The sequence below is a fragment of the Apis mellifera genome, linkage group LG16, assembly GCF_003254395.2.
Source record: "Apis mellifera strain DH4 linkage group LG16, Amel_HAv3.1, whole genome shotgun sequence".
In the NCBI taxonomy this organism is placed as follows: Eukaryota; Metazoa; Arthropoda; class Insecta; order Hymenoptera; family Apidae; genus Apis; species Apis mellifera.
Genome location: NC_037653.1, coordinates 1,836,354 through 1,859,419, shown reverse-complemented (window position 1 = coordinate 1,859,419; position 23,066 = coordinate 1,836,354). Strand labels below are relative to the sequence as shown.

The window sequence follows — 23,066 nt, the reverse complement described above, 5'->3', positions numbered from 1 at the left end:
TTTTTTAAATATTAAGCAAATTATTCAGCAAATGCTTATTTTATCATTGCAATATCGAGGAAATTTTTCAAAAACAGCGCGTTATATTTAATTTGTTGCTCGTTTATCAGTATATAATATCCAATACGATGTATTCATTAAATAGAATCAAAATTTAGAAAACGATATTAATCATGCATATCATTGATTATTTCGTTATGCATGAGAAATTATTATGCGAATGGAAAATACCATTATTCATTCGTTTGAAACGAGAACTTTTAACGAGACAGTTGATAAGTTTAACTTGTACATTCTCTGGAAAAAAAATGAGCGATTATCATTTTCTGCCAATTTAAATTTATTTACAACATTAAAAAGAATTTTTTTCTTTTTTAGAATTTCTAACCTTAAAATTCAAATATTTTGAAGAGATGGATTAGGAAATTCTTTTATCAAAAATTTAATAAACTGATGAAATTATTATTATTGATATTTTATTTTATATTACTGAAATTATACGTATATTAATCAAAAGTTTTTTATTTAAAGAAAGTGTTTAGAAGAGTATTTAAAGAAAATAGATTAGAAAAAAATTTTGTCAAAAATTTGTAAAATTAAGGATATTATTATTGATATTTTCAACAATAATTTATAATTAATAAAAAATTAAAACACGATTCAATTAAGAAAAAAGATAAAAGTATAATAAAAAACTTTTGGTCAGCAGTGACATATGATAAAAGAAGAAAATTAATTTCCAAAACGAATCAATTTTTCAAACATAAATTAACTCTACGACAGATCGTAAATCGCAATATATTATGATATAATTTTGCGTGAGACACGCGAAATTCCATGTTATTTATTAGAGAAGAAATACTAATCTTATAATTTAGAAGCTTTCAAAAGAATAATAATGTTGGCATTGGACCAGTGATTTATTCTAAAAATATTGTCTTTTTCGTAAAAGATCAGATTAAAATCGTATCAATAAGAAAAGAAAGATGATCGTTCTAAGAAATTATTTTTCATAGATTTATCTATGTTCTTTGTAAAATCATAATAATGAATATTTTTCAAAATTGTAAATAAAATAGTATTAATGAATATTTAAAATAAGATTTATAATTTATAATTTAACTTATAATAATATAAAACAAAATTTAAATTTCAATATTAAAATATTTAGATGTGATGTAATCACATTAACATTATACATATATTAATAAATATTTTTAAAGGATTTATTGTTTTTTGAATTTACTTAGTATAAAACAAATTCTATTTCCTTACAATTTTATCATTTATGAAAGAACATCTTTGTCATTTTATGATTTTTGTAATAAATAAAATAATTAAATAAAATTTTATTTAAATAATAATTTTTATATCTTTCTCAAATATATGAATTTTCAAGTATCTCTTGTATGTAATTATACATATATATATATATATATGCATATTTATATATATATATATATAAATATATATTTATTTATGCATTAGTACCTATATAATGTTTGTTTAAAATATATCATTTATTTTTGAATATTTTTAAAAATTTGTAGAAGACTTCAACTATCAACTATATTCTCTTAATTAATGTTATATTAAATATAATAATATATACTTAACACTTTATATATATAATACATAATACAATACAATATTAATATATTATATATTCTGAAAATTGAGAGTAATAAATATTGAAGGTATAATATTATAATAGTATATAATATCATAATAGTATAATATTATAGGAATGAAAAAAGAGATTGCACGAATATTCTTTACATGGAAATATATATTTGTTTTTGAAAATATTGTTAAATAAATCATTAATGAAGACAAGTTTGTATTTATACTGTTTGTAATACTTTGTCGTGAGATCATGTATTAAATCATGTACTAGGAAAATCATTTATTAAAAATAAATATTCTGATTTTAATTGAAAGTTTATATATAAGAGTATAATGAGATGTAACAATTTTTAAAATATTTAATTATATAATTTTTTAAAATAAAAGAAATTTTTATTTTTTTAATTAGAAATTATAATTTTTATTTTATGTTGAAATTTTGTGAATGTATGCACAATTGATTATATATATTATGCAACAATAAGAATATGATTTTAATGAGATAAAATCTACAATTAAAATTTCAATACTCTTTTGTTTTTTTTTTCAATATTATTTCATAATGGTAAAAGAGCAAAATTTTAAATTATGAAATATTTAATTTTTAATGTACTATCATTCTGTCATTAAAAAAATTTAATTTATCAAATTTATTATTATAAAAAAATTTATATAATTTATACATATTAAATTTATTTAATATATTCTATTTAAAATATTGAAAATCACTTTAAAATTTCCAAAAAAATTTGCAATTACAAAAAAATTATATGAATCATTATATTATTTACAAAATACAATACAACTCTTTCTATCATTTTTTTATTTATATATTAAATTTTAATAATTTTATTTTGTATATTTTTATTTTCCAGAAAAACATCGCAATAGTAATAACTCTATATATAAATATTTGATAGAATTAAAATTTTCGAAATGAGGAAATTTTTTTGTGAAGACAAATATTTTTGCTCTTGACTGTACTTATATTATTATACATTTCATAATGGAACAGAAATCGACAAAATGTCAAAATAGTGATCAAAGAGATTAAATCGCGTTGAAATCATTCATCAATTATTACGTGCGATACATCATTGAATCATCATGGTTTAAATGATTGCATCTATGCAGAAAGCTGGTCAACAATGACGTTATAACGAGCTTTGTTAACGAGCTGCCGCTTCAACCAGTTGTATCAAGAATTATATGATGTCCATGTGTCATGTGGCTGATGATTTACAATTGCTCGTTATTATGCATTATCGTGACTACCATGGTGGTCTCATAGTTTTTGCACCATAAAAATTTGCCAGTTCATTATTGATGGAATATACAAATTATTAAATTAAATAATAAATAATAAAAAAAAATAAATATATAATTCAAATTTGATTAATTTGAATAAATATTAGAAAATCATTATAAATATAAAATTAGATAAACATTATATAAAACTATCTTGACTAATCTCATTATATTTTAATAATTATATCAAAAATAATTATTATATCTCAAATTACAAAATCATCATGTCTCTTTTTTCCTAACCTTAACCTTAAATTAATATCCAGATAAGAATAAAGAAAACCAATCCATCAAAACTGAAAATCTCATCTTTTGACCGAAAATTTATCTACAAAATAGAAATTCATGGTCCGTTCAACGAAACGACGAATAACTCGGTAATCGAGTAATCATTTAATCGAAATTTTTGGTCTGCCATTTTATGCACTCGTGAAATTTCCGGATTCGACATTATTAAATTCCATGCTATTTTGAATCTCATTAGCCTTCCTCGGGGATAGAGAGGTACATACGAATAAAGATTATATACGTATATGCACTTATACACCACTATACACAGAATTTGTACGAAAGTTGGCTTGCATTTACCAAAGCGTCACGACGAACGAGGAATACGTAATACAGTAGACGAGAACCACGTGTTTCTCGTACCGAATTATTGTAATTTCATGATGAGACGATTGATGCATGAGCTATATAATTTTAACAGCTGGTTAACATATAATCATTTTTTATAAGAACTTTTTTATAAGAACAGGAATTTTTGAAGTTATGAGTATTTTTTGTGCGTGAGACGTTTAATATTCTATAAAGAATTTATGTAGTTACTTGATAGAGGGCGCATATTCATTGTCGATATTTTCTGAAAATAAAGTTGAACATTAACCTACTAAAAAGATAATTACTTAATAAAAACTAAATTAAAATTTCAAATAAAGTTATTTTAAGTAATGATTTCATTTAAAAATGATTTCATTAAATAAATAACATTAAATAACTTATTCTTAACTTCAATTGTTAAGAATAAAATTAAGAAAATTTGGCTTTTCTGCTTGAAAGTCCTAAACATGCTTTGTGTTTTTAATATATATATAATAGGAAACGAATATTTATTGTTTAATAATTATGTAAGATAGAAGTTACGTCAATGATTTCAAAACGCTTTTTTTTATAATTATGAATTAGTTTTTTCAAGATATACTTATAAATATAGAAATATAGTATATATACTTATAAATATAGAATATGATATTTATGATATGAAAATTTATTCGAGCAAAAATTATGAGATGAAATAAGATAAATGATATTGAAAATACGAATGTTTTTATTATATTGAAATAGAAATTTTTATACTCATTTAAATAAGAAAAAGCATATATAAAGAAAATCAAACATCAATATCTTTTTCTTCATGTCACTCAGATCTGAAAAATTATTTCTCAATGTTTCTTAAAAAAATTCACTATTTAATTAATAAATAAATAAATATTCAAAAATGTTAATATAAAAATCGATATTTTATTAAACTAAAATTGCATTTATTCTCATCCATAGAAAATATCATCTATTAATTCTTAATAAGTCATCTTAATCACTTATCTCAACTTTTCATTTCGTTTCTCTCTTCGTTAAACTTTAATCGATAAGTTATAATTAAGAAATGAGAAGCGACTAAAACACGCCGAGAAATAGATTTTGAATTGCAAATTATACTTAAACTTGTGGAATCTTTATTAAATCGATAATCGTGACTCCTGTGAAATTCGCCTGAGGGAATCTTACATTTCGAATGATGGCGGAAGTCCTCTTCCGGTGGAAAGTGAGCATCGGCCGCTTTAATCCCAATACAAACGTAAAATTCAATATTCCCTTTGACGACATTATCTCCTCCTTTATACATCCCCTTCTTGTGTTCATATTTCGATATCTTCTCATAATGAAAACGAGACGTCGTTCACTTAGCAGATTAGCAGATTCATTTATTTAATTATTAATTCGTGAATATCTTTCAGTTAATCAAGGAAGATAGTAAAATTATCTGCATAAATTTAGATTAATTAATTAATTATTTTAGTAGAAATGCAATAAAAAAAATATAATCCTTGATCAAAAAATTAGGATTATTTATAATTTTCATTTTTCATTTTTTTTTCAATTTATAAAAATTTGGAAATATGATTGCAAATTTTATTAATTATTAATATATATTGATACATATAATTTATATTATGATATGATTTATATTATGATATGATATATTATGATATTTTATTTTTTTTATTTATATTCCAGGCAACTCTCCTGATATAAATCTTGATATTGAGAAGCTTATTTAAAACATTCCTATATAAATTATCACATTAGATGATTTAAATAAAAAATTCTGAATATTTGGAAAAAATTTATATTATAAATTTCAAAAATCTGCATTATAATCTAAACAAAACATATAAAATATAAAAATATAAATTAATAATATATGATTGTATATATGATTATATTATTAATTAAAAATAATAATTAATAGAACTTGGAAATAATAAAAATTATTTTATTAAAAGTATAAAAAAAGATGAATGATCCTAATTTTATAATCAAGATTAAAATCTAAAAAAAAATTATAAAATATATTAGATCCAAATGAAATGACTAAATTTTTGATAAAACTATTATTCAACTTTTTGAAATTAATCAAAATTTCTCAAAATTTTATTCAATAAATTCAATATTCTTGTTCATCGAAAAGCAAAGTTTAAATTATCACACTTAATTGATTTGATTGATTGTTAATTAATAACTCTTTTGTTTATTTTTTATGATTGTATTTTTCAATTTTTTATACGAATAGAAGATTGTTTTTTTCGAAAGTTTTACTAACTGATGTTAACAATTTTTTACACATTATGTTAAATTTCTTGTGTTTCCATTATCTTTCATATAATAAGTTTTTAAATTCAAATTAAAATATTTTCTAAATTAATAATTTTAAAAATAAATAAATATAATTTATCATACAAAAATTTTGAAGTAATCGTAATACATTTTTTATTTAATTAAATACATTTTTTTCAAATATCATATTAACATATGCACGCTTTTAAGAAGCATTCTCATAAAGTATATTTCTCTTTTTAAGTGAAATTTTAATATTAAAGCACATGGATTTCCATTGTGCGTTTTGTTTCCACAAGATATTCAAGATATAATGAAAATATTAATTCTTCTAGAATATGAATTTTTTGAATAATACAAATCTTTTATATTCCTTTATTTCTTACACTATATTATGTGCATTTTCTATAATTTTTAATTAAATTATAAATTAAAAATGATCAATATTGAAAATGATGATTTGTTGATTATGTCTTCCTAAAATGATCGATATCTTCATTTGTATTTAATTCGAATATCATATAATTCAATGGAAAATTGAGAATATAAAATCGACGTAATAGGATGGATTGAAATCAAGTGAAAATAAATATGATAAGTCGAACCGAAACAGAAATCTGAGATTTTGATGAATTTTAATGAATATGTAAATATTAATCTACAGAAGAATAAAATATTGACTTAATATCGAATTGATATAATTTTTTATAATTATAATTTATTATTCCATCAAAAATAGAATAATTATTAATTTATAATTTGTATTTAAATAAATATAAATTTTATAAAAAATATTTCAATTGTTTTGAAATTATTTGAGATTTGAAATAAATATTGTGTAATATTGTATAATAATGTATATGAAAATTTATTATAAATATATATATAATAATAATTAGAATTTATAAATTTTTTACAATATTAAGTTATTCAAATTTTTAAAATTATGTAAAATCATAAATTTTAGGAAGAAAATAAAAGAAAAAATGATAATGAGAAAAATAATAAACAAATTATTGAAATTCATAATTATGATTTTTTAAATATTAATTAATACTATTTTAATTAGAAATTATTTATTGTTAAAAGTATTAATGTTTTGCAAATATTTACAAATTATAATTTGTACATAAATTGTAAATATATATTTTCCAAACAAAAATAATTTATTTAAAGATAATATTTCCACTTTATTATGCGTTTATTTCATAATATTTAAACTTAATTGAAGTTAAAAATTATCTAATCAATCATCCATTATTCAATCATCCATTATTAAAAGATTATTAAAAGATATTATAATTATAATATTAAATCATTTCTAATATTTACAACATTTGTAAAATGTATTTAATTTTCAAGATATTAAAAGATATTGTAATTAATTAATATTGCATTAATTAATATTACAATAATATTGCGACAAAGAATTTTAATCCAACATAGCTCGATTTTAATTTCAAAAAAAAAAATAAATGATTTTATATTATTTGATATTAAATTACATTTATATTTAATCCAACTTCAAAATCTCGATAATTTTTATTAATCATGATTGCTTGTTGGATAAAAATTCGTAGACACTATATACACGTTGATAAAAATCTCGTAAGAATTCCGTTTTCAATTTATTACTCCCATAGGAATCGTATCGCATCAATTTGCGCCATGGTTGATCCTTTTCTGATGGCAGATTGGTTGATTGCTGCAACATTCGAGATTGCATTCCATTCTATGGAATTCAATTGTATTGCGAACCGGTTGTTACGATTCCTCTAGGAAAACTCATTATCACGGAGTACAGATATTCGAATAATTATTGTAATTTATGTTGATCTTAAATCTTTGTCAAAAGATTTTTAATACGTTATATAATAATAGAGATTATTATTATTAATATAATAACCTGTAATCCACTCGTGTTCAATGATTGAAAAATAAAATTGTTTGATAAATATCGATATATTATCGATAAAATAATATAAATATATTTTCGATAATCGACAGTTATAATTTTATAAAGAAATGTTTTATTATCAATATTTTCTATATAATTACGTGATTACTTTAAAAAAAAATAGATTTAATACTATTTTAATTGAATTAATGAGGCATAATTGAATAATTAAAATTGATCAAATATCGATCTCCTTATAAATTTCTAAAAATCATAAAAGTTATTATTTAATTCTCGTTGCTCAATCAAGTTAGTTCACTTTTGACTTACATTTTACATGTTGTAATTGATATTTATTATTTAAAATAATTCTACAATTTAAAAGCGTGTAGATTAAAAATAATTGAATCAACCTTTCAAATTTGAAGGTTAATAAATCTTTTCTCGTATCAAAAAACGAAAACAGAAACAATCTTCACAAGCATTACACAAAATCAACGAAATTCCACACTGTATTTCACCTTTCCATCCCATTAAATCACTGATCGATCGTCACTTGCGACGTGATAAATTGTCGGCGACACCTATCGCGGCAAGAATACATTCGAGAAAACGTGAAGGAAAAAGTGATTCGACCCGGAGGCTAAGCAGAGTCATATTTCTCCTTACATGTCATGGCGAATTCTTTTCGTTAGAAAAGTGGCTAGTCCCTCGAGAGTTGTATCAATCTTTAGTTTCTTAACTTTTTGCTACTTTTGCTCAAGTCATGGTTAAAATTAAAATACACGTACTGAAAAATTTTTCTTTTCAATGTAAGTACACGATATGGACACGATATGTAAACATTATAGCGACTGATGACGCGACACTAACGCCACTTAACTATTGGTATTCAACTTAGTGACTATAGATATCGATAAATATCGATAATATCGTTAAAATAAATGAAAATAATTTCAATTTTTATTCAATTTTATTATAATATATTTTCTTTAAATAGTTGAATAAATTATTATAAAGTAGAAGTAATGGAAATTGAACATAAACAATAAAAACTTTTTATTTAATAAAAAAAAGTCTAATCTAATATATTATATATTTACTTATTTATCTATACATTTTTTTTAATTATTTAATATTTTTATTTTTTTATTTATTTTAAATATTCGAGATTATTATGATATATGATATATATCTTCTTTCTTTATTGAAAGATTTTCTTTATGTACTTGTTTATCCAAAGTTTGAATCTTTATACATGATACGATCCTCTTCTTGGCCAGACATTGATTTCGAATCAATCATGACTGTCGACTGAGATTACTTTTTCTTCTTTTTATTTTCCTGGATTTTTGTTATGTTCTAGTTATCATGAGATTATGGATAATCGATAGTGAAAGGAATATATAAGATATCCTAATTGAAATTGATATACTTTGTTAATACAAAAAACTTCCTGAAAAGAATATTTAAACTTCAAATTCAATATTTATCATATTTCTTTGTAAGAAAATAATTCGTTCAAAAATCAATATCAAATATTTTTTATTTCGTGATTTACTTTCTTTTTCATGCTTCTCAAATAGAAGCAAATTTCTTATTTAAATTTTTATTTACATTATTTGGAAAAATACTTCTTATCTATCTTCTTACTTCTTACTTCTATCTTATAATATTATGTAAACTTTCATTGAAATTAGAATTTTTTTATACCAAATATCATCTTAAAAATATGAAACGTAATTGTGCGAGACAAAGACAAAAAGAAAGAAAAGCAAACAAAATTCAAAATTGGTTTTTACAATTTACGCCAGACATAATAGAATATTTTTAAATAAAACGCAATTCACAATCAGTGAAATTTTAATTGAAATCAATTTATTCGAATAATGAGTCGATTATACAATATATACAATATATTTATTTTTTCTACGTTGGAAATTTTTTCATTTCAATCAAATTTTCAGATATTGAAGAATTGAAAAAGTTTACGAATATGTAAAATCAATTTTTATACAGTGACTGAAGTGATTTTGCAATATGTATCTTTAATTAAATCAATTCTAATTAACTTCAAACTAAATTAAAAAGATAGAAAATGAGATTTAAAGTTTAAATTTTGAATTAATATATCATGTATAAGATGAAATGAATTTCAATGAAAGTGAATTTTTTTATAATTTGTAATAATATAAACATTGTAATAATATTTGTTATAATTAAATGTAAAATATTATTAATTATGTTAAATTATAAGTTATATTATAATTACATTAAAAATTATAATAATATAAACGTTTTGATATGTTTTATATTCAGAACTCATTCAAGTGAAATAAAATACAGAAACTTCTTTTTGTATTAATTTTTGTTTCTAATTTTTAATAGTACAAATATTTATATATATCAAATATTTTATTTGATATATGTGATAATGGTGTAAATTTTTTACAATACTATAAGTTATTTAAAAATTAATATTATTGAAATTATCATATGAATTAGCATATGAATTAATTAACTCTCAAGTTTGATATACCTATATTTAAATTAATTTAGATGATTATAATCTAATCTAACCTACTATTAAGTAAATCTAACCTAATCTATTTTACAGCACTCAAGAGATTTAGTGGGATAGAACATTTACTCAAAATAAAAATATAAAGTTTCAGTTTTCTTCACCAAAAATATACATATATTCTAATCTAATTTATTTTGTCATGTATATGAGTTACTTTACTAAGTTTTATATTGATAAGCATATAAAGAGATAAAGAAGTTATATGACCTAATCCTACTTTATCATACACATGAATTACTTTACCAAGTTTTACATTGATATAAGCATACATAAGAAAGTAAAGAAATTACACAGGTACATAAATGATCAAATATATATATCTTATGATATTTCTTAAAATCTCTGTTTAATTTGGCTCATAAAATTGGCTCAAAATTTTATTCTTTTTAACCTAATCTAATTTTAGTTTTGTTATATTTATATGTAATATATGAATTATTTTATTGAGTCTGTACATTGATACAGAGTTTTTTAGATATATATAAATAAATATACAATTAAATATATAATAAGAAAATATATAAAATATATGATAAATAAAAATAAATATACAATTATAGAAGTGAAATTTTCAAAATGTTTACATATCTGACTACATTAAGCACTTAATTTTCTCTCATGAAATTTTATTTTTTTTTCATATTAATTAATTATATATTAATTGTAGCTATATTTAAATGAAACATCTTGTATAAGAACTTATATCTCAATATTAATATGTAAATTTTCTAAATTGAGATTTTGTATTTTGAATTCAAATCCTTCCTGCTCATCATCTCTTCTAAATTTCACATTACTAGCATATATAGTATAGTTATATATATTACTATTATAAAATAACGAAAGAGTCGAAAGAAAGAAACACGTTCCTTTTCTTTAATTTCGAATAAAGTTAATCCTAAAAAAGAAATCAACCTTGTTCGATTTTTTTCTTTCACACCCTGAAAAGTTCTGCGATGACCTATAAAAGTTTTCAGACAGATATATATCTTTTCTAAGCGAGTTTCAAAAAAGAAGACCAGGATAGCAGCGTATTTCATAAAACAAATATTGTACAACTGGCTGATATGAGTTTTGTATAAGGACAGCAAAAACTTTCATATAAAGTTCGACGCAATCGAACGTGTTCGAGTTACAATTATTTTCTACGATAAAACGAATTCTTTAAATTAATTTGGATCGAAAGTAATAAAATTTGTTGATTAAAATCACAAATCGTAAATATGAATATTATTCTAATTGATAAGATTTACATAAAATTGGATATATAATTGGATTGTTATAATTGGAATTCTAAAAAAAGTTAAAATTAATATCAAATTAATATTTGTTTGGATGCTAAATTCCATCATAATATGTGAAATTCGTTATAATTTTTTCTCTTGAAAGAAATGAAAAAATGAAAAAATTAATTTAGAAAAAAAAAATAATTTGTAGAAATTATAATTCGTTTGAAACAATGTTTCTCAACCTGTTATATGGATGTAAATTAATTTCTTTATATTCTTATCTTCAATATGTATCTTCAATAATGTAATTTCTTTTTCATATATTTTTAAATAGAACATTTTTTAGTCATATTAATTAAAAAAAGTAATATTATTATGAATATGTTATTATATATTAAATTTGATTAAACAACTATCTAAATATTAATTATAATATAATTAATTATTAAATGTTAATATGAGCTATTTAAAAAGATAGAGAAGAGAATTTTTTTAATTTTAAGATTCAAAATTAAAAAGATTAAAAATTTGTTGCAATTCATATTATGGATTCCTATTCATTCAATCATTCCATTATATTTTGTTATATTATAATTTTCATTTTAAAAATCATAATGTACATAGAGAACTATTAACAATTTCATTTTTATATAATGTTAAAATTTTAATTTAGTATAATTTATAAAAAAATAGAAATCAAGAGATTAATTCATCATTTTTTTTTGATTTCTAAATAATTTTCAAAAAATGGAACTATACAAATTTGGTAAATTTTCATAAATGCCTAATAAATACAATTTCATTTTTTCCCAAAAGATTAAGAAATACTGACTCCAGAAATACTATTCCATTTTACATGGAATAACTGACTTCAATTTTATCCTCGACGCAGCAGAGAGAAAAGAAAAATAAATTTTTGCGATCAGTTTCTCACTACATAGACCAACACATATATAAGATGTTAATGTATTCATGGAAGAATCCTTTGAAGGATTCATTATAAAGAACAAACGAAAAAGTTGGTACGAAAATATCAGTTGAGGTTTACGTATTAAGTTAACAAATAATTAAAATTTACATTAGATGAAAGAAATGAGATCTCCATTACTTTTTCATTTCATTTAATATAAACTTAAATTTCTTATTATTGGCATATTATTTAAATAAAATGGATTTAAATAAAATTTGAATGTACAAAAATTTGTAGAAAACACATAATATGCAAAAGAACAATTAAAAAATATGAAAAAATATAATATACGTTATATTTGTAAAATAAAACAAATATTTATTTAAATCGCATTTCTTTAATCACATTCAAAATGTAAAAACTTGACTTTGATATTTAAAAATTTATGTAAATTACAATCTACTTGTAATTTAATAAACAAACCTCAACTAATATTTTCATATATCAATTTTTCTATTTATTTTGACCGTGAATATATTAACACATTGTATATATTTATAAAAATATATTACACAAACATTTTAATATTCATACATATATTTATATTGTATGTGTTTATTATTTAAGATGTTAATATATTTATAAATCTATTTAAAATAATAAATACAAAAATTATTATGCAAGAATATTAAAATTTATTTATTAAATTATATAATTTAATTTTTGCATTAAATAAAGCAAGACAAAAAGAAGACAAAAAATAAAATGCATAAATAAAGTGATGTAATGAGGACAAAACAATTTCACTATATTTTCTTTAAAATTTTCTTTAAAATTTAAATTATTTATTACTTAATAAATAAATTTCAATTGACATGTTTGTTTTTGTCTTTAGAATCAATATATTAACATTTTATTAAATCATATTAAAATCAAGCAAGATAATGGCAATATAATGTAGATAGAACTATCATTCTATTTTTATCTCGTTTCATTTAATGCAGACTTCAATTTGCTTTACAATTTAATAAATAATTTTTAATCAACATTTTTATATTCCAATTTTCATATTTTTATATTCATCTTCAAAATTTGCTTTCTAAATTATTTCCCGAAAACATTAACATCCTATACATAATCATGTAAAAGACACGAAATATCATTACTTTTCTTTATTATGAAGTTCAACGACGCGTGAAAAAACTGAAAACTTTATGACTCGGCCGAGGAGTGCTGCGGTTAAATGAGATCAGAGGAATTTCTTGTTGCCTCCCTCTTCGTCGTTAGAAGCGCGATTTTTAAAAAGCGATCGCGTGGTCAGGCAAAAACCTTTTACTGCAATTTACGATTTATTGCTGGAGAAACGAATACACGAAAAAGAAGACCTGGTCGGTGAGCAGAGAAGAATCTTGATTGGAACGTAGGGATTAAAAGAAAAATCTCTATAAAAAATTATCAGAAAATCTTTTTTTTTTTTTAATTGATTTTTTTTTTATTTGAAATTTATCCTTTGAATATACCACTTTTTATGAGATAAAAGAAAAAAAGAATTATGAAAGTTGCGTTTAAAAGATAAAGATTTTGTCCATCAATAGAATATTCAATTACAATGGAATTCTCAAAGATTTTTAATGGAATAAATTATAGATCATTTGTTTTGAAATTTTGTATATATATATTTGATAAATTTGATAATATCGCTATTATTATTCTTTAAATTTTATATTTTCAGGATAAAAAAATAAGAAAAAAAAAATTAATTTTCATAATAATTCCATCTTGAATAATTAATAATTATTCTATAAATAATTAATATATATATAAATATTTATAAATATAATTATAAATATTAAGATGTATCTATAGCAATCTAGTAAAAAGAATTCTATGATGAAATTTCATGAGAATAATATTGAAATCTTTTATACATGTAAAAATAATGTAAGATGTTCATTCAACTATTTCAAATATTGAAGAAAATATATAAATTGAAATACATTGAATATTGAAATACACATTTCATATAAATATTTCGAATAATATAATTTTAATTATTATAAAATAAATAATTATTATAATGTAACATAGTTTAAAAAATAAATTTATAAATATTTTTATTTTTTATATACTTAAAAAACTATTTTACTATTTTACTCGGCACTGATCGAAAATAATATACATAATTTTAATATAATATACATAAATTTCAATATAAAAATTAAAAATCATATTTTACGTATAATTACCTCTTCATATTTATTTATATCATATTATGATTTTATATTATATAATATTGTGATTTTAATACATGATGTTATAAAATCTGAAAGAAATTGTTTATTACAAAATATTATTTAATATATTATATATCAATAAAATCATTACTTTAATATCTCTCATATTCATTTTATAATTTCTAATTTTATATCTTGTATAATAAGTACTAAAACATATATTTGTATATTATTATTTCAAAAAAAAAAAAAGTTTTAAAAAATCCTATATCACTTACAAATTTATTTTTCCCAGTCTTATTTGTAACAGAATAATCCAGAAATTCTTTATAAATTCACCGAATAGTAGAATAAGAGAATTTTCATTCACAGTGAAATAAGATTAAAACGATTATCTTTTTAATTCAATCTTTCATCACAAATATGACGAACCATTTTGGTTTCATCAAATTTTTCAAAGATAATTGTATTATCGGATCAAGTAATTTATCGCTTTTAATCGCATCAATGATTGACAAAAATCAAGTAATAAACTCGTATATCCATATCGAAATTCTTTTCCACTTTTATTCCACGTATTTCACTCATTATCCACATGTTCCACGTATTATTTCGTTCTACGTATTTAATTTCTTGAATAAAAGAATTTTTTAGAAAGTTATTTAATCAGATTTAATTACATGATGGAAAACTTCGTAAAATGGAAAATGTGCATATTTGTTTACTTGTTCCTGTAATTATTAGAAAGAATTAAGAAAAAGTTGAGGTTATGTAGATCAATAAATAAGTTATATCTCTATAGTTATATCTCTATGTAAAAAAGATGTAAATAGATAAAACAAATATTTTTTATTATTAACATAAATTTACAATTAACTATTATCAACTATTTTATGTTAACATAAATTTATATCTAACTTATTATCAATGTATTTACAAACATTTGTCATAACAAGAAACCAATTTATAATTTGTATCTAAAAAAAATTCGCAATCGATGTTATTTTAAATACAATACTTTAATGGTGATATACAAGTGATTAATTTTTACTTTTCGATGATTATTGTAAAAGAATTAGAAGATGTAGAGTAAATATTTTTTTTATTGTATTTGAAATAATAGATAAATATATATGTCAATAATATTTTATAATGGATTATTTTTAACGCAACAGAATATTATTTTTGATATCACCTTTTTAGTTTAATTTGTTCCTATATTTTACAAACAGAAAAAGACATATATTTATATGAAAGAATATGAAATTATTCATAAAATATTGTATTTTATTTCATTTAAGTGATGAATTCATTAAGGCATGAAACATTTTATATAGAATATTACAGGATGAATTATTTATTGCTCATTGTGAATATTGGATTAATCTACTTTGTATAATTTAATAATATCCTATTTATTAACTTTACTTAGAAGAAATATCATTAAAATAAATAATTTATTTATCTATAATGCATTTAATCCATTTTGTCATTCGAACATTTATAATATTCTAATAAAAATAATCTAATAAACATAATCTAATAAAAATCATAAACAATAGAGAAATATTTAAATTTTATAAAATTTATGAAAATTAAATTTGAAAATAATATTATTCTTATTTAAATTGTATTATATATTATATAATAACTATAACATTTTGTAATATAATTCTATTTATTAATAAATAATTTGTAAGATAATAAGAACTAAACTTTGATACAATTAAAATTTCAATATAATTCAATATAATTAAATATATTATTATCAATATTATATATTATGCAATATTATATTATACATTAATATTATAAACATTACATAATATTCCATTTAATAAATATAATTTGATAAAAAAAACAAATTGCATACAAACTATTTCCTTTCAAATCTTTCGATTAAAGTTTTTTTCTCTTTATCGCTTCACAAACGAGGAAAACGATTTGCAATAAAATGAATACGTTCGATTACGGGATACGAAATTTACCTTTTCACGACGCTTGTCGATCTCCACAAACGTAAGTCTTGCTTACGTAGAGGGAATTTCTCACAAATGTCTCGCGAAAGCCAAAGAACATTTTCTTCGTAACTATCACTGACAGAGAAACAAAGTGAATTTACATTTCGAGATTGTAATATAATGTAGGATAGAATATCCGCGGAAAAGAGTAGTGAAATAAATTCTCGACAATCGATATTCAATCGCTTTGTTTAATTTATTTTTATTTATTAATTCATCAAATTAAATCGAATTGAAATATTTTTTGAAAAAAAAAATTAATAAAATGAAAATAAAGAATTCGATATATTCTTTTTTTATCTTCACAATTTATATCTTATAAAAATTAATTCATAATTCATCTTTTAAATAAAATATATATTCACTATTATTTTCAATGATTTGTTTAGATAAATTTTAAATCTATAAAAGAAAAAAATAATAATTATTTAGAAATGTTTTCTCATCAATTTCAATACTTTTGAAATATAGTCATTCTGAATTTTCTTCTATATGATATATATGTATACATATTTATAATATGTATTATCGTTTTAATTTCCAAAATATTTGCAAAAATTAAATTTATTTTATGAATGTATTTATTCTAACATGAATTCTTGCATTGATAGTTAATAACTAATAGTAACTTCATTTCTAATATAATCTAAATTAAACAATAAAGTAAAAAATTAATGAGATTAGAGGTTATAGGTTAGAATTAAGGAAAGTGACTCGAAATAAATCAGAAAGGTAAGAACGAATAATGAAATTATGTGAAAGGCTTCATCTTTTCAAAAAAATATGTTTGAAAATCAATCTAGCACGCATTTAATTAATATTCAATATTACGGATTGTTATTGATTATTCTTGACGTATTAAAACAAAAATATTAGAAATGTAACCTCTATATTAATAAATGTATTACTATTATACGTTTTCTATCGTTTGCATATTTGTTTCTTTGATAAAAACTATTAATTTTAATTTAAAGTCAAAATTACGAAATGAATCGATAATAGTACCTGATAATCACAATACCTGATCTGAATTGTATCTTATACCGAAACAGTCACGACAATGATCTGTAATATCAATTATTAATTATGTGTTTTAAATTGATTTTCAAATACAATAGAGAATCAATTATTCGAACAAAATGGTTTGAAAAATTGAATATTTGAATAAAGAAGTATATACTTATCTAATTTATAACTACTTGAAAATTAATTATTAAATGTAAAAATATTGTGATATAATTTAAAATGCAATATATATTTCACAAAATACATAATTTATACTTACATTGCTATATTTCCAAGAAGCGATAGGAATGTAGTTTGTTCGTATCGTACATTTTTCTTGAAAATGAAGCTTTTCGTATAATTTTATTATTTTTGATTTTTAAGTTAATTTAGAATCTTCCTGATTTCATTTGTATCATGAATTTTATATGTTTTATTGAAAGAATAGTGAAATACAGAAAAAATAATAAAAATAATACGATAAAAACAGTTTAATATTTCCTATCATGTTCTGTACCACAGAAAGCGAAATTCGTGATGGAAAATCGCATATCAAGATCACTCTAGCGGATACATGAGAAAATTAAAAGAAAATAATAGAAATTGTAATGCTTCTGTTCTACTTTATCGACTCGTAATAAATTTGAATATTTTATAGTCAAATAAATTCTAATTAAAAGAATAATCTGCATGCGGGAAAATTTTTTATTTCAAAGAACAAATACCGATATATAATATTTTTTTTTGCAAAGTATATCTGAAATGCTTCGTGATTGAATTCTGTAAATTTTTCATTTAAATTCATCATTTTTTCGAGTTGATGATATTGATAGTTTACATTGATAATCTAACGATTGTGATAAATATATTAATAAAATGTTACAATTTATTTATATTTTATGAAACGAGATATTTAAATTAGAGATAAACATATTGAATTAAATTCTAGACATAATTATGAACTAATCTATATAATATATAATATATATAATATATAATTGATATATAATTGATTAAAACAATACAAGTTTTGTGTTTCTTTTTGCTTTTAGGATTGATCATCTAAAGATATTCCACAAATATATCAACAATTCAAATCCAGTTTATCTTGATCCTATAAAAAAAGTTATTAAGCTATTTAAATTATTTTAAAGTTAAGCTATTTATTTAAACTATTCTATCAAAGGATCTTTAAGAGATATTGTAACTGAAAGTTTTATTAAAAATTTATTATATGAAGGACAAGGAATATACAAATTATATTGTTTTTTTATATATAAGTTTCACAAATTTTTTTAAGATAAAATCTCCTAATTTAAAAATTCTAAACAATTTTTATTTTTAAAACATTTTTTCCTATCATTCATATTTTTTTATTCAGATATTTCAGCAGTTCGAGAAATTAAATATATTGTGTAAATACTTTTTCGACTGACTGTACAATATCTATAATACTGTTTACAACCATTATCGAAAAAAATTTTCAGAGATATCCGTTTCGCGAGGCAGTAAGCTTTTCACAGAATCAGTTTAGCGAACAGAACAGGAAAGTTAGTTCAATTGGTTTCGAATCTGAGGATTACATGCTCCATGGCCAAAGGGCTCTTTGGTCTGGGTATCCCTGTTCAAATGGTAAATTACCTTTCTCCCATTGCCAAGGAAATATCGCCGAATCGACGAAACTCGAGGTAACTGCCACTCTCGTTTACCTTCTTTCTTTTTCTTTTTTCTCCACTCAGCAACAAATTTATACCATCAGATGGCGCGTGTGGCTCTGATGATGAGGATAAGTACGATGACAGTCAAGAGCAGTCAATAGAGATTATCCAATCTATAATCGAATCAAATTTTTTCACGTGTGACTATTATTTTCTACAACACGTAGAATCAAAGTTTATTATATTGTTTTCTTATGTGATTAGCCTGTGCCAAATAAAAAAATCACGGTTTTTTTCATTGGATTTCATCACTCTTATTGATGTTGATGAATCTATTGTTTTCATCGATAGTTTCAGATTGGAACAAGTCGTAGTATGTAATATCTTTCATTATCTTATGAAATGAGATTTTATAAATATTGAAATCAGACTTAAAAATAATGAAATTAAATTCTGAAATTAATTACGAATTAATTAAAGATAGTACAATTTCACGATATGTTTTTATTTCTTAAAGCATATGATCGACGATCGAATAAAATCTAACCTTAAATGATTCTAATAATCATTATATTATTATTTTATATTTATTTTTTTGCTTTAAGTTACATATAGCAAAACAATTTTACATTTTTTTAGAGTTGTTTTAAAATAAAGTAAATTAAAATGTATATTACTTTGTTGAAAAAAAGCTATTTGGTTTTAATTTTTTGTATTCGTATCTCTGATATTATAAATCTTACTGTATTGATATATTTTAATTATTTTTAGTAATTTAAATAATTAAAGCTATTTCATATTTACTTTCAGTATTAATTTTTTTAGTTATTTAATAAAAAGAGAAAAATAAGTTTTAAATTATTTTTTTCGATTTAATTTAAGAGATTACTGACGGTTGGATTATTTGTTCTTAAATTATTAAAAATGAACTAAAAAATTTTTGGTAAAAATAATATAATTAAGTATTAATATAATTATAGATTTATAAATAACAATATAATTATACGTCTATAATTATATATTTATTTTCATATTAATATTTTACTAATTCTAGATTTAATTTTGATGATAATTCGTTTAGGAATAATTCAATATTATATAAATAATTGAGAAAAATCTAATTGTGCAAGATATCCATAAGCCATATCTTTAAAATATTAATGCATAAATACAATTTTAAATTTATATTAACTGAATATCGTAATATTGTTTTCCATAAATTGATATATATTTTAGTATAATTACATATACGTATATATACAAGATATTATGTACATTGCAAAATAATCACGAAATTAAATGGATAAAATAATTTATAAAAAACATATTAAATTAATAACAAAAATACATTTTTAGAAATTAAATTTAATTTAAAAAAATTAAAAATCATATTCACAAATGAATTTTAACTGTTATAAATTGAAAACATATTTAAAATATAAATATAAAATCTAAAATTATACGTTTAAAATTATCCAAATATTTCATGTGCAATATCAAATTTTTTCGTATTGTTTACAGATATATTATATGAATTAATTGAACAAATTATTCATCTATTTATATACGAAATATTATATACGAAAATACTATTGAGTGACATTATATATGGATATTGTCTACATTCAATCCAATTGCATATTGCTCCATTGTTTGATTCATCAGCTCATACACTTCTGGCATAATACTAGATCGATTACCATTCACGCTGAATTTGGAAATCATATTTGGCACGTTTATGCTTTGAAATGAACTCGAACGATTCCAAATCGTGATGATCGAATTTTAATATGTGATTTTGTAAACAATAGGAATTGGTGGAATTGAATAAACATAGAATATTTGCTATTCAATTATTACAAAATTGAATATTCAATTTTGAAAATCATTCAAGTTATTTAGGTATTTAATATTATAAACATGTACAATATATATATCATAATATCAATATATATATAATAATCAGTAAGTAAAGAGACAAACTATTGTTTTTTTCACATTGTTTATTTAATATAAAAGTATTATAATTTTCTTATTTTTTTGAAATATATCATTCTTGCTACAATTATCCATTTATCACTAATATTACTTTTTTCAAGTTTCTTAATGCTTTTTTCATGCAAAAACTTCTTTATCTTGTTGTCATTTTATCTAAGTCACTATTGTTAATTTTTATCTGTTCCTTACTTTGAAACTTCATACATAATGATTCTTACACCTGATTCTTTCAGAGAGCCAAATAAATAGAAATTCGACTTCTTTGGATAAAAGTTTGGATAGAATTTCCCTAAGATTATGATTTCTATGGTTTTGAGAATTAATTGTACAGTGTATAATTGAACATTATCTTGGAAACTTACTCTTAATACCATGACCAAATTAAAACATGAACAAATGGGAATTGCGCAAAGATATAAAACCATCTTTGTACTAAATAGTCAATTTGGAATCCATAGAAAATCGTTATACGTCCAGTAAAAGAGTCCAGGACAGATGAGTCTCCACCTGTGAAAGGCGTGGATAACGTAGTGCTCGCCGCTTTTCTTATCCAATTGGCTCGCGCATAAAACACCGCCATTCCGTTTTGCGACCTCGTGTTTCTTGATGCTGGCCATTAAAGCCTAGCCTTGATCACATGCCACAAATTCCTGGATACAAGAACGCGATTCTCCTCGATTTGATCGAACACAATGAACCGAGTTCACGAGACTCCATTGAACTTACTTAGAAACTTACATTAGCCTAAGCAAGCTAGGTTAATTCGTCAGAGTAATCGCGAATCGTGTTACTTTGATACGTCTTAAGGAGAATATAAGAAACTGGAAAACTACTTATTAAGAGACAATTATATACTACTTAGGAGATATGTTTAGTTTCAATGACGAATTTCGATATTTATGATTTTTATTGATTGTTGATTTTATTTGAAAGTGGTAATAAATTAATAAAGAAGAAATTTTGATATTAATATTGTTTGAAAATGTTATTCAGGAAATTGTTAAAAAAGATATACTGCATTTTATTTCAAAAATTATAAAAAAAGAATTTTGAAATAATTTTTGAAATTTGTTTGAAAGCTATTCAGAAAAAAGATTTGTAAGGTATTGCAAAAGAAGATTTTTAAATTAATCTTCGAATTTAAATTTTATTTTAAAAACTGTATAGAAAATTTTGAATTACATTTTTTAAAAATATTATTAATAATAGTTTTTTTTAAGTAATTTAAAAAAAATCTTGACATGTTAATTATTTTATAATTATATTAATTATTATCATATTAATTAACATTTTAATTAAAAAAAAATTTTTTAACAAAAATTATTAAAGGAGAAAATATTAACTAATAACATTAAAAGGAATATTGGCAAGTATTATTATACAATTCATGAGAATTATCGGTTATTAATTATAATATTCAATAATGATTAAATAATTTAAATCGTTAATTTAAATATGCATTATCCACTATGTATTATTGAAATATAATTGATTGATAAATTCTAACACACATTATGAATTTCTACCAAAGTATATTTAATATGTATTTAGTTCACCAAAGTAAATTAAGTAATGAACAATATGAATAGAATAATTGGACTAATATATAATTTAATCTCAAAGATAAAAAGCACCATGAATATCAATAATCAAAAAAGTTTCTTTATGAAAAAAAAAAAACTGTAAAAAGAAAAATAGTAT

General features: G+C 21.0%; 1 protein-coding gene across 3 annotated transcripts in view; it reads left to right on the top strand.

The window, feature by feature from the left end:
* LOC726935 (cardioacceleratory peptide receptor) overlaps positions 1-23,066 on the top strand; it is an 81,779-nt gene that overhangs the window by 26,401 nt on the left and 32,312 nt on the right. Inside the window, exon 1 of one of the 3 annotated variants that reach the window (XM_016917134.1) lies at positions 19,278-19,397. The exons of the other annotated variants lie outside the window; for them this stretch is intronic. Coding sequence (XP_016772623.1) covers positions 19,293-19,397 — 105 coding nt within the window. The 5' untranslated portion in view covers positions 19,278-19,292. Of the gene's footprint in view, positions 1-19,277; positions 19,398-23,066 lie in introns of those variants that run through there. 3 annotated transcript variants of the gene reach the window in all.